Genomic DNA, 14,165 nt, shown 5'->3' with positions numbered 1-14,165 from the left:
AATACACCCTAAAACCCTAGGTGCACGATTGCTGCATTCGTGGGTACCGGGTACGTGTGGTGGAGTGCACCTTTGTAGGAATAGTCAGCTCGCGTGATAATTTGATCCGTAGGAGTTGATGGCCGGGACCACAGGTGAACGACTTAGAGGCGGTGGCTCGCCAGTTTCCACAGATTGAGTAGCCACATTTAAAATATCATTTTTTTAGCGGGGTTAAGAGCTCCGATTTTCAATGGCGCGTTATAAGTACTCCCTCTGTTTCAATTTATAGTGCACATAGTTGCTAGCTCTTATACCAATGCAATGAGCTGGAGCTGTACTTTGTACCAAAATGATCCTGCATGCACGTTCTGCCCACACCCATGTGCAAGCACTTCTGTGTGTCCCTGGTTTCCATGCAAGGGGTAACTTGTCCAAACCAGCATGCACGCACTACATTTCAGAATGTGAGCAAAAAAACTATGCACACTACAAAAGGGAATGGAGAGTAGTTTTTAGAACGATTGGTATGGAGCGAAAATGGAATTCATAGTACTACGTACCTCCTTGGCGTATGGTTGTATGGGTTTATGTTGCAAGATGTTGAACCTGGTAGTTCTAGGGCAAATACTATGTTTAGATTTGGATGTTGGTTTTCAGTAATGAAAATCAGAAGGGGGAAACCCTTCTTCGATTAAAAAAACTACTACCTCCGTTCTGGTTTACTAGTCCCCATCGTATATTGGGTCAAAGTTTGTCCATAAATTTTACTTGTAAAATGTGAATGGAAAACGAGATTTTGTTATACACAAACAAAAAAGGACTGGAGTGAGTGATTGCTCTGACATGGACGCGACCTCTCATAGCGCAGGCATTGAACCAGCGCGCCGGCCAAGAGGGCCCCACTCGCTGCAGGCCCGACTGAACACGCCTCCTCGCCGCATGCAACCGGCTTCAGACTGCCCCGCCTACCTTCATTGAATCCGCGCGTGTGCCAGCAACACATCCTTCCGCAAGCCGGCCGGCATTTTAGAACACAAAAAATGACCAAAATATAATTAATTACGCATGGTCTGTATTTGTTGTGCTTGCACTGGTAGCAGGAACTAGAGGTTTTTCTTTATTCATAACTCTCCTCAATTTTTTTGGCTTTGAAGTGAATCATGGTTGTGGAAATTATGTATGAATGTGGAGATATCTATGAACATGAGTTTGATGTGGAAGTTGAAGTTGGAATGTTGGGCTTGCGCATGAACTATACCATGTCCAATGCTTCGTCTGTTATTGTTTGGAAAGTAATTGCTGTTATTACATGACCCGAAAAATATATATTTTGTGCCACCTTAGTAGATGCACGAAAATCACAACAGGCATGCTGACTGGATAAACATTTGAACCTAGCTACTATGAAGGAAATTTTGTATTGACAACAGTTTTAGATAGCTAGAGACGCCTAGCCTGCTCTGCCTCTACTAGCTTATTTCTGGCTTCTTCCATCTCTTCTTTGGCATGGGTGAAGAGAGCATCTGATTGCTCTTTTTGCTTCTTCAGGAACTCAGCTACATTCTCAAGGGCTGCTGCACGCTTTCTTTCAGCCTTTACTAGAGGCAGGAGGACACGAACAACTAACGGCTCCACCTGGCTTGTGTGTAATCCAGCATCATCTGGGAATTTGCACCTTGTGTCTAATCCAACATCATTAGGGAACTAGCACCTTGTGTGTAATCCAGCCTCATTCTGGAAACATGATCTCAAGGTTGACCATACTTCCCTCCTCGCAGGAACTGCATCCTGACATGAAGTTACTTATTTTTTAGATAATTACTCAGAGCAACCCAGATCCATTTAGTAGAAGCCAGATAAACAGAACTGGGAGAAGTGAATTCAAAAGGAAAAAAATATAAAAACAAACTACAACGTGAGAACACCCTCTTCCTACATCAAGCTAAAAACGAAAGCGTTATGACGATTAAGACTCTTCTTATGACACATCGAAGAACACGAGGCTTAAGAGAAACAGAAACTACAACATATACACATCAAAGAACACGAGGCTAAACGAAAGTAATTGAAAGGGTGTTACTTACCAAAGCTCGTTTTATAGGTTCGGTGCAACTCCTCTTTAACTTGCCACGCTCCTTGAAGATGTCCCCAATATCCCGTGTTTGGTCTTCATTGCTCCTCTGCATGTTCGCACTCGTGGTTTTAAAATCTCAACATGGCAAGAAAAATATACTACTAGTAATACTCCCGCATCTTGTGGGCAACATTAGAGCACTCGTCTGCCATGTTAGAGCATCTCCAACAGAATCGCAATGCGCGGTGCTTTAAAAAAGCGTTTACAGTGCTGAGATTGAGAAGTAGAGATAGAGAGTAGAGGATAGTTCTCAACATAGATAGATAAAAAATAGATTATTCAACTACTCCTCGTCGTCAGACTCCTCCTCGGTGATGTCCTCCTCCGACGTCTGACTGTAGGAGTGAAGATACCGATCATCGTCGGATTCCCAGGGCGACGCTGCTCCTAGACTCATGTTGAATTAAGCGTCCGCTTTTCACCTACGCTTGTCCTCACGATAGGCGGCTCACTCCGCCCTCCTCTTATCCCTCTTCGCCCTCCTTTGCTCGTATAACTCGCGCTTGTTGATGATGTCCTGCGGGAAGCGTTGGCGCCACAGAGCCATGACTTCATCGTCCATCTCGGTGATGCCGAGACGATGCTCCCGCCTTCGGTTGTCGCGACGATCCTCGTCGGTGATAAGCCGCGGCAGAGGCGCGAGTTCTTGTGCCCGCTCCCACGTCGGCCCGTTGGGGAAGTTCAATGTTCTATGAGACCACTGGAGGCGCCACGCTACCGCATCGTACGCGCGGGCGGCCTCGTTGGTGGTGTCAAAATTGTCGAGGCCGAGGCGCATCCCGCGGAACTGGATCTCAGCGGAGAAGCTGCCGGAGGGGCACGCAGACGCTGCAGTGTCCCCAAGTTTCCCGGTGACGTAGCGGCATGGTGGCGCGGCGGCGGCAAGGCGAGAAAGAGCGGGGAGAGAGCGGTGGAGAGGCACAGAGCAGGGAGTGAGCGATGGCAAGGCACAAAGCGGTGGGAGGGCGTTGGATTTTATAAAGCGCGCCGGACGCCGCGCGCCAAAACTAGCGCACGCCCGGCCGCTTTTTCTTGCGTGCGCGCAATCCTTTCCCGACGTCTCTGCTATCTCTACTCTCTTCTCTACTGTTATATTTATTTTATATTTTATATTTATCTCTACTTCTCTACTCTCTATTTGTTTTCTCTACTTTTTCCCTACTCTTATAAAAAACAGAGTTGGTGATGATGGTGTTCCTGCCATCCTGCAATATAGGCCATCCGATTTATATCCGACGGATAGGAAGGAAACTATGGCAATTTTGCAAAAAGATACCCACACCCCTCTCCGCATTTGCAAATAAGGCATTCCCTCGTTCATCCTTTCTCCCACAAGATAAACTACTCATACAAATGCATCTTGATGCGTGCAACGCATGGGCATCTTGCTACTTCTAAAAAACTATCCATCATTTGCCACATTACTGGTTGCAGATGAAATACCTACCCAAGAACAACGCGATACAGGAGTTACGCACAATTACAAGCTGATATTCTATTGGACAATGGAGGCTATAACCAATTACTTTTACGGGAACAATAGCACCCAGGAAATTTGAAGGGTCGGTATGAACAAAATTTGAACTGCACATGTACTACTAAGTGATTCAGTACACACATTACCAATCGAGGAGGAGAACGATGGCCGCGGCGGCCTCGGTGAGTCATGGTCGGCAACAGGAGTCAGTTCATTGTCCATGACGGTGGTGCTTCTGCGCTTGGCGTCGGCTTTTGGGAAGCAGATCCAAGACCGTGGAAGACGGTGCTAGGGAAGACGCTCCGTGTACGACGACGACGACGGTGGACCAGCTCTAGTGTGGCGTACAAGATCATCGATGAGGCAGATGCGCTGCGGTGGACGAGTGCGCCGATGTAGAAGGGGAGGAGCACGAAGGCTGCGGTGCCATGGAGAAGTCTATTTTGCGGTGGGGATAGAAAATGGGGAGTATTCAGGTGTACTACTCTAGGTGCCAGGGTGGGGTTGGCTGTGTAGGGTGAACCTGAAGTTACCAAAATAGCCCCCTACCAGCCGTCATCTGTAGGCCTGTTCCGAAGGCTATGATGCTTCCCATTGCTCGAATCAGGGTCGCGGGAGATTTTCCCGCCGACCTCAAAATTTTGTGACACTGAACTCCCCGTGTGGCATGTTGGGTGATTCGGCTAAGCAACTAGCGAGTAGTACTAGTAAACTCTGAATATTAGGTTTGACCAAAGTCAAACTTCCTAAAGTTTGACCAAGTTTATAGAAAAATATAAACATTTACCATAATAGATATGTATGATGTGAAAGTACATTCAATAATGAATCTAATGGTATTTATTTGTTATTGTATATGTTAATATTTTTTGTTATAAACTTTCTGAGAGTTTACAAAACTTGACTTTGACCAATGCTAATACGCATACTTAAATAAAAACGGAGGGTGTACACATATGTTTTCTTAGTATGTAGTGAATTAATCATTTGTTGAAATTGTGAAATAAATATATTAGGCTACTGACTTCGAATGTAATGGTCTATACAATTCAATAGTTACAATCATTGTCGAATTCCAAGATGTATACGAGGTCTATAGTACTTCACAACATGCTTAAACTCGCATAATCCCAGTCAAATGACAACCAAAATGCATTTCATAGTTATTACTTTGTAGGATGCAACAAAACCAATAATAACTCTACATCAGCCATTATAAAAGCAACATTTTGAACATATCCCAATGTGTGAATGAAACATGCAGAGAGAGCTTGCGACGATGGAGCAAATAGGGCAGGAAAGATTGTATGTATGTGGATGAGAGAGTAGGAGACAAACCTAACGAAACAGAGAGAGGGAGATAGAGAGAGAAAGAGAGAGGAAGAAGTTAGGTATGTGAGAAAGATGGAGACATGTAATATACGTGAGATGCCTGTGCATCCGGGTTCTGTACATGTGGAAGGAGAAGGGACAACAGGTTTGATGAGAGAGCTGGAAAAAAATGGACGAGAGGGGAAGGATCTCGTGGGTTCAGGGATTGATAAATTTGTGCGGGGGAGAGAGGGATTGGTAATTTTGTGCGAGAGAGAGAGGGTGGGGGGGGGGAGTTAGTCAGCCGTCGTCACATCATCCTGCTTCCAAATGGCCCCGCATTCTCTAGGGTAGTGTGGTCACCGTCTTCGATCTCCTCGATGCCCTCTTTGAAGATTGAGGTGTTGTGCATGCTGGGGTGCAGAGAAGCACAAGCGAGAGTGGTCGACATATAACCTTGGATGGGGATGAATTGTGTGCTCGGAGGAGGGTGTGTGTGTGCTGTGTGCTATGTGTGTGTGTCAGATATTGAGAGAAAACAAACCTAAGGAGAGAAATGTGTGTGTATGTGACGGAAAGCTACTTGCTAAACAGGGTATTCACGAAGAGATTATGCGTGCGAGATAGAGAGCGATGTGCGGGCCTTGAGGTGGATAGGGGCCGGGTGAGGGTGTCAAAATGTGCGTGTTAATGCATGTGTTAAATGCGATCGTGCGAGGGACGGACGAATCGAGAGAGATGGTTGTTGTGTTACAGATGCTCCTCTCTCTCTCACACACACACACAAGTAAAATGGAAGACCATTCTCTCATGTATACACAACGTATCGGCATCTGTCTATGTCTCACTCATGCATGATCATTTGCACATTCACACCTCTCTATGTCTCTATCACACGCACACCGTCTCCACATTTCCCTTCCGCCACAACACACATATGGACACATACACACGTTCTCTCTCAATCACACACACAAAATCAGTATTAAAAAAACTAGGGCGCACCTAAAACGTCCAAATCCAAATAAACATGAATTGGAGCTAAATTCAAATATATGGAAATATTGTAGCGTCAAGAACTTTTCCCAGAAAAAAAATTTGAGTAATATTCGGGGATTGTTTTCACACAGACAAAAAGGTTCGGTGGATGTCCTTCGAGCGCGACATGGTGATGCACCGTTCGATCAACCGCGCGGTCGCGGTTCACGCGCTTGCAGATGATTCCGTATGGTGGCTATGGTAACTAATAAAAGTGCTTCCTAAGTCTAATGTTTACGTGTACTAGTATGGTTTTCTTTTAAGTTTGACCAACCCTATATAAAACTAAACTAAGCTCCCATATGTGCACTCATCAATATGCGGCCGCCGCCGTTGCACATGCGGACCAGCGCCCGCCTGCTCCGGCCAACAATTTCTCGCCCATCACCGCCATGTCCCCGCCAAGCCGAAGGCTCACCCGCTCATGTCGTCTGTAGTCCCTCCTCGCGATGCCGCCGCGCTGCCAAGCACGCGAGTAGCTGGTGGAGCCGCGTCTATGCACACAACATACGAAGAGGAGGACGAGCGCGTGCTCCAGCACGCTGGCGAGGAGGAACTAGCGTGTCATTATCGTCTCCGCCCGCGCGGAGGAGGTGCGTATGGTGGCTGTCGCGGCGGAAGCTAGTCGCACGCGCGTCGAGCCCACAAACCGGGTGCGGACGCGGAATCTACCTTCGAGACATTGAATGCCACGTGGATCCTGCAATCTGAAGGAGCAATTTGGGTCAGTCGACTCTTGTGAGCCGTTTGATGCAACATGGATGGCTAGAAGGGCTTCTTCAACCTCCGAAATAGATGCACGGTTCATTTTCTCAGCCCGCCACACGCCTAACCGCCTGCTGCCGCCGCCGCGCCCTCCCCTGAAGCGCCTGCCACCGCCATGCTCCCCCCCACCCCCGCCATCTGTTTAACCCCGGGCATGATCCATTTTCTTTTGGTGAACTGCATTCCACACCCAACACTCATAAGATAGATTGTGGGCACCCTGCTGTCTTCTTCCTTCACTCCATCGAACTTCTTTCACAAATTGTCTGACCCAAATTATACTACTAGTACGAACGTATTAACTACAGTAGGAACATGGAGATATGAGCAGTAGAACCAACTGCAAGAAGAACAGTAGTAAGACATAGTACTAGTACTACTATACGTACTAAAGAGTTCAAATAATGAGAAAGAACATAAACATAGTTCTGCTGGGCCTCAGCACAACACACCCTTGAAAATAAACTAAGCCACTAGTCCGCTTGACACCGCAGTAGAACCAGCATGAGCGATGGCACTGCCACCTACTCGGAGTCCGAGTCCACGTCCTCGACTTCGTCCTCGTCCCTCTTCCTCTTCCTCTTCGCCGATGCTTCTTTGCTTGAACCGAACACTGGGCTCTGCTTCTTCATCCAACCCTTGTAGATATTTAAACAAAGGTAGGCATCCATTGATGCGTACATGATGTGATCTTCATCTAATGTCTTCGACTCCCATGCATGATGAAACTCGTGGTGAGGTTTCTTTAGTTTAGCATACGAACGATCAATCATGGCTGTTGCCAGGGTCAGCACTGAAGGCTGAGAGGAGGACACCAGGCTTGCCTTCTGGAGATCGAAGGGCTGGCCTACAACGAGGCCTATCCGACCCAGGATTTCCTTTTCATTCCTAAAGTCTACAGTAACGAATTTGACTCGGCCGCCCTTGAGGAACTTCTTAAATTCCTCGCACTCAATGTCGGCATGGCATATGTGGTAGAGCAAGCATATGTCATGCACGCAAACCTGGATCACGGCGGGCTTCTTCTTCTCTGCCTCCTTTAGTTTCTTCTTGCTTCCCAGGACTCTGGTGTACTCAACATCTAGCCCAACGACCCACTCATCCTTTGAGTTTTCGAACATGCGTTTGAAGCAAGCAAGGCATTCTTTCACCGTTGCGGAAGAACGGGTGTATATGACATCGAACTCATCACCGGTGATGGTTCTAACCTTGTACTCACTGCCGATCATGGAGATTTGGGTCGCCATGGATTTGGGAGGAGGGTTAGGATTAGTGGAACTGCCGTAATGTGAAAGGACGGGACGACTAGGAGCGAACTGTTGTAAGGTACTGTACTAGTAGAAGACATGGATGAGTAGGGCGTGCGAGCGGCGTGGGGTTGCTGGCTTGCCCGGTGGATAAACGGCTGCAAGCCCCCAAAGAGTTCTCGATAACTATGCGGGACGCACTAGATGTCATGTCTACAAGACCCATATCGTAGGCTTGACGGTATAGCTTCTGCCTGTTCGCATGCCATGCCGGCTTGTGTGTAACTTCAATTAATTCCGTTAACTGTCACGCCTCCCATGACCTTCGCCTCCCTCGCGCGGCCCCACCCTTTGAGACTTCGACCGACTATAAATGAGAATTTTTTTTTGCTTAATCCGCATGCATGAGACTCCCTCTGGTCCTTTTTACTTCCGTCAACCGTTTATACTAAAAATATCAATATCTACAATACTGATTATAATGAGTATAAGAACTACTAATAGATGAGTTAGATGAGTTAAAGATTCTAATCCTGAACTAACCCTGAAGTAACTCTAGCGAAAGAGGTGTTTGGATGACAGGGTTAGATGGAGCGCGGATACGGTGAAGTGCCTTCATGGGCGGTGCGAGAGGGAGGGAGGGAGAGGACGAGAAGCTTCGAGGAAGTGGGGAGGGATCTGCTGCGGGGAGAGCGAGAGAAAAATGTGTTTTTAGTGTCCCGAGAAGAACGTAACCCAAATAAGCACCTCTTGGGTGGGTTAGATTTTTTTGGGTTAGTTGAGTTCAAACTAACCCAAACCAACTCTAACACATGGATCCAAACAGGGCCAAGGTTAGCTATTAGAGTACTACTACCTCCCTTCTAGTTTAAAGGGCTTGATTCAAAATTTTCACCTACTCTTAGCAAGATAGAGGCCGTGGAATAGTTTTTGTAGTTCTTCACAAAAAATGTGTTTACCAATGCATGCATGAACACTAGTTACTCTAACCCCCCTCTCTTCTTTAATTCTTTGCCACATCAGTATGTTTGCTATTCCCGTGTGCATGATACTACCTCCGTCCGGGTTTATAGGTCCCATAGGCAGCGTAGGCGCGTACGTTTTTAGAAGTCCGCTACCTCGATCGTCCCGTGAAAAGCAAAAAAGTGAACTCCTCAAGCGGCCCATGTCTGTACATCTCCCAACGCTCAATTAATCCCCAACCTTTAGTTACCAGATGTGGGCCAGCGCATGCGAGAGGGAGCTTGCTGATTGGGTAATGTTGTCCACACCAGATCATGGGAGAGATAAATTACTAATTCTCCGGCACTACATCTTCATGCACGAGTACAAGTAGAATTAGGGGTGAAATCCAAAGCATTGCATGCAATTACTAGCTGCGGTGCCTTGCTAGAAAATCATGTGTCGCTGGAGTCAGATTTCTGCATTGGTCCATGCGTTTTGGTCGAGGGGGCCTATAAACCCGGACAGAGGTAGTACCAGCTAAGATACCACCATTATGGCCAGCCTTAATCATCGCATGCAATAATTTAGTGCACCTTGAAATATGAAAATGTGTGGGGCGTGTATGTTTTTAATGACTTGAGACTATACCTACCCCGGCATGCAAGATGAGACTTATTATGCACCGTTCCCCATACCTGCAGGAAGCCCATTCGTCTCCAAATCTTTTCCTCTCCATGTGTGGAAACAATATGCCTGCCCGACTCTCCTTCTCCCTTCGGCGGTCCCACCACTCCACCCCGTGTGGAAAAAAAAATCTGCATGCATGACTCTCCTCCCCCCGCGCTCGTCCAATCCGTTGTGACCAGCAATATTTCCACCCCTTCCCTCCCCCATAATTTATGCCAACAAATATGCCCACGTAGTTGTTACTTAACTGTAGGTGCATTGGGTCACTGACATATGGGCCCAATCTCGCCAGCACGCGCGTCGGAGGACGCGTCGGCTCCCTGTTGGGGAACGTAGTAATTTCAAAAAATTTCCTATGCACACGCAAGATCATGGTGATTAATAGCAACAAGAGGGGAGAGTGTTGTCCATGTACCCTCGTAGACCGAAAGCGGAAGCTTTAGCACAACGCGGTTGATGTAATCGTACGTCTTCACGATCTGACCGATCAATTACCAAACGTACGACACCTCCGAGTTCAGCACATGTTCAGCCCGATGACGTCCCTTGAACAATGATCCAGCCGAGTGTTGAGGGAGAGTTTCGTCAGCACGACAGCATGGTGACGATGTTGATGTTCTACCTATGCAAGGCTTCGCCTAAGGACCACTACAGTAATATCGAGGTGGACTATGGTGGAGGGGGCACCGCACACGGCTAAAAGATCAAATGATCAATTGTTGTGTCTATGGGGTGCCCCTGCCCCCATATATAAAGGAGCAAGGGGGGTGCGTCCGGCCAGGGAGGAGGCGCGCCAGGAGGAGTCCTACTCCCACCGGGAGTAGGACTCCCCCTTTCCTAGTTGGATTAGGACTTGGGAGGGGGAAAGAGTGGAGGAGAAGAAGGAAGGGGGGGCGCCGCCCCTTCTCCTTGTCCTATTCGGACTAGGGGGGAGGGGCGCCTGGCCCAGCCCTAGCCGCCTCTCCTCTCTTCCACCTAGGCCCACTAAGGCCCATTAAGTCCCCGGGGGGTTCCGGTAACCTCCCGGTACTCCGGTAAAATCCTGATTTCACCCGGAACACTTCCGATATCCAAACATAGGCTTACAATATATCAATCTTCATGTCTCGACCATTTTGAGACTCCTCGTCATGTCCGTGATCACATCCGAAACTCTGAACAACCTTCGGTACATCAAAACATATAGACTCATAATATAACTGTCAACGAAACGTTGAGCGTGCGGACCCTATGGGTTCGAGAACTATGTAGACATGACCGAGACACGTCTCCGGTTAATAACCAATAGCGGAACCTAGATGTTCATATTGGCTCCCACATATTCTACGAAGATCTTTTATCGGTCAAACCGCATAAGAACATACATTGTTCCCTTTGTCATCGGTATGTTACTTGCCCGAGATTCGATCGTCGGTATCTCAATACCTAGTTCAATCTCGTTACCGGCAAGTCTCTTTCGTCATTCCGTAATACATCATCCCGCAACTAACTCATTAGTTTCAATGCTTGCAAGGCTTAAGTGATGTGCATTACCGAGAGGGCCCAGAGATACCTCCCCGACAATCGGAGTGACAAATCCTAATCTCGAAATACGCCAAGCCAACAAGTACCTTTGGAGACACCTATAGAGAACCTTTATAATCACCCAGTTACGTTGTGACGTTTGGTAGCACACAAAGTGTTCCTCCGGTAAATGGGAGTTGCATAATCTCATAGTCATAGGAACATGGATAAGTCATGAAGAAAGCAATAGCAACATACTAAACTATCGGGTGCTAAGCTAACGGAATGGGTCATGTCAATCACATCATTCTCCTAAAGATGTGACCCCGTTAATCAAATGACAACTCATGTCCATGGTTAGGAAACATAACCATCCTTGATCAACCAGCTAGTCAAGTAGAGGCATACTAGTGACAACCTGTTTGTCTATGTATTCATACATGTATTATGTTCCCAGTTAATACAATTCTAGCATGAATAATAAACATTTATCATGATATAAGGAAATAAATAATAACTTTATTATTGCCTCTAGGGCATATTTCCTTCAGTCTCCAACTTGCACTAGAGTCAATAATCTAGATTACATAGTAATGATTCTAACACCCATGGAGCCTTGGTGCTGATCATGTTTTGCTCGTGGAAGAGGCTTAGTCAACGGGTCTGCAACATTTAGATCCGTATGTATCTCGCAAATTTCTATGTCTCCCACCTGGACTAGATCCCGGATGGAATTGAAGCATCGCTTGATGTGCTTGGTTCTCTTGTGAAATCTGGATTCCTTCGCCAAGGCAATTGCACCAATATTGTCACAAAAGATTTTCATTGGACCCGATGCACTAGGTATGACACCTAGATCGGATATGAACTCCTTCATCCAGACTCCTTCATTTGCTGCTTTCGAAGCAGCTATGTACTCCGCTTCACATGTAGATCCCGCAACAATGCTTTGTTTAGAACTGCACCAACTAACAGCTCCACCGTTCAATGTAAACACGTATCCGGTTTGCGATTTAGAATCGTCCGTATCAGTGTCAAAGCTTGCATCAACTTAACCATTTACGATGAGCTCTTTGTCACCTCCATAAACGAGAAACATATCCTTAGTCCTTTTCAGGTATTTCAGGATGTTCTTGACCGCTGTCTAGTGATCCACTCCTGGATTACTTTGGTACCTCCCTACTAGACTTATTGCGAGGCACACATCAGGTCTAGTACACAACATTGCATACATGATAGAGCCTATGGCTGAAGCATAGGGAATATCTTTTATTTTCTCTCTATCTTCTGCAGTGGTCGGGCATTGAGTCTTACTCAACTTCACACCTTGTAACACAGGCAAGAACCCTTTGTTTGCTTGATCCATTTTGAACTTCTTCAAAACTTTTTCAAGGTATGTGCTTTGTGAAAGTCCAATTAAGTGTCTTGATCTATCTCTATAGATCTTTATCCCCAATATGTAAGCAGCTTCACCGAGGTCTTTCATTGAAAAACTCTTATTCAAGTATCCCTTTATGCTATCCAGAAATTCTATATCATTTCCAATCAGCAATATGCCATCCACGTATAATATCAGAAATGCTACAGAGCTCCCACTCACTTTCTTGTAAATACAGGCTTCTCCAAAAGTCTGTATAAAACCAAATGCTTTGATAACACTATCAAAGCATTTATTCCAACTCCGAGAGGCTTGCACCAGTCCATAAATGGATCACTAGAGCTTACACACTTTGTTAGCTCCCTTTGGATCGACAAAACCTTCCGGTTGCATCATATACAACTCTTCTTCCAGAAATCCATTTAGGAATGTAGTTTTGACATCCATTTGCCAAATTTCATAATCATAAAATGTGGCAATTGCTAACATGATTCGGAAAGACTTAAGCATCGCTACGGGTGAGAAAGCCTCATCGTAGTCAATCCCTTGAACTTGTTGAAAACCTTTCGAAACAAGTCGAGCTTTGTAGACAGTAACATTACCGTCAACGTCAGTCTTCTTCTTGAAGATCCATTTATCCTCAATTGCTTGCCAATCATCGGGCAAGTCAACCAAAGTCCATACTTTGTTCTCATACATGGATCCCATCTCAGATTTCATGGCCTCAAGCCATTTTGCGGAATCTGGGCTCACCATCGCTTCTTCATAGTTCGTAGGTTCATCATGATCTAGTAGCATGACTTCCAGAACATGATTACCGTACCACTCTGGTGCGGATCTTACTCTGGTTGATCTACGAGGTTCAGTAGTAACTTGATCTGAAGTTCCATGATCATCATCATTAACTTCCTCACTAATTGGTGTAGGCGTCACAAAAACAGGTTTCTGTGATGAACTACTTTCCAATAGGGGAGCAGGTATAGTTACCTCATCAAGTTCCACTTTCCTCCCACTCACTTCTTTCAAGAGAAACTCCTTCTCTAGAAAGGATCCATTCTTAGCAACGAATGTCTTGCCTTCGGATCTGTGATAGAAGGTGTACCCAACAGTCTCCTTTGGGTATCCTATGAAGACACATTTCTCCGATTTGGGTTCGAACTTATCAGGTTGAAGCTTTTTCACATAAGCATCGCAGCCCCAAACTTTCAGAAACGACAAATTTGGTTTCTTGCCAAACCACAGTTCATAAGGCGTCGTCTCAACGGATTTCGATGGTGCCCTATTTAATGTGAATGCGGCCATCTCTAAAGCATAAGCCCAAAATGATAGCGGTAAATTTATAAGAGACATCATAGACCGCACCATATCTAGTAAAGTACGATTACGACATTCGGACACACCATTAGGCTGTGGTGTTTCGGGTGGCGTGAGTTGCGAAACCATTCCGTATTGTTTCAAATGTAGACCAAACTCATAACTCAAATATTCTCCTCCATGATCAGATCGTAGAAACTTTATTTTCTTGTTACGATGATTTTCAACTTCAATCTGAAATTCTTTGAACTTTTCAAATGTTTCAGACTTATGCTTCATTAAGTAGATATACCCATATCTGCTTAAATCATCTGTGAAGGTGAGAAAATAACGATATCCGCCACGAGCCTCAACATTCATCGGACCACATACATCTGTATGTAT

At 46.0% G+C, this 14,165-nt stretch overlaps 1 protein-coding gene across 1 annotated transcript; it reads right to left on the bottom strand.

Moving 5' to 3' along the window:
• Nucleotides 1-2,564: 2,564 nt before the first annotated feature.
• On the bottom strand, nucleotides 2,565-2,894 carry LOC147985409 (uncharacterized). Its single transcript, XM_087541555.1, has one exon. It carries the CDS (start codon nucleotides 2,892-2,894, stop codon nucleotides 2,565-2,567), a length of 330 nt encoding a protein of 109 aa, XP_087397681.1.
• Between the last annotated feature and the right edge of the window lie 11,271 nt (nucleotides 2,895-14,165).

Source organism: Triticum urartu, chromosome 2A, assembly GCF_056163025.1.
Source record: "Triticum urartu cultivar PI428250 chromosome 2A, HENAU_Tu73, whole genome shotgun sequence".
NCBI classification, from domain to species: domain Eukaryota; kingdom Viridiplantae; phylum Streptophyta; class Magnoliopsida; order Poales; family Poaceae; genus Triticum; species Triticum urartu.
Note: the sequence above shows the minus strand (reverse complement) of the source record. Positions and strands in the feature narration are given on the sequence as shown.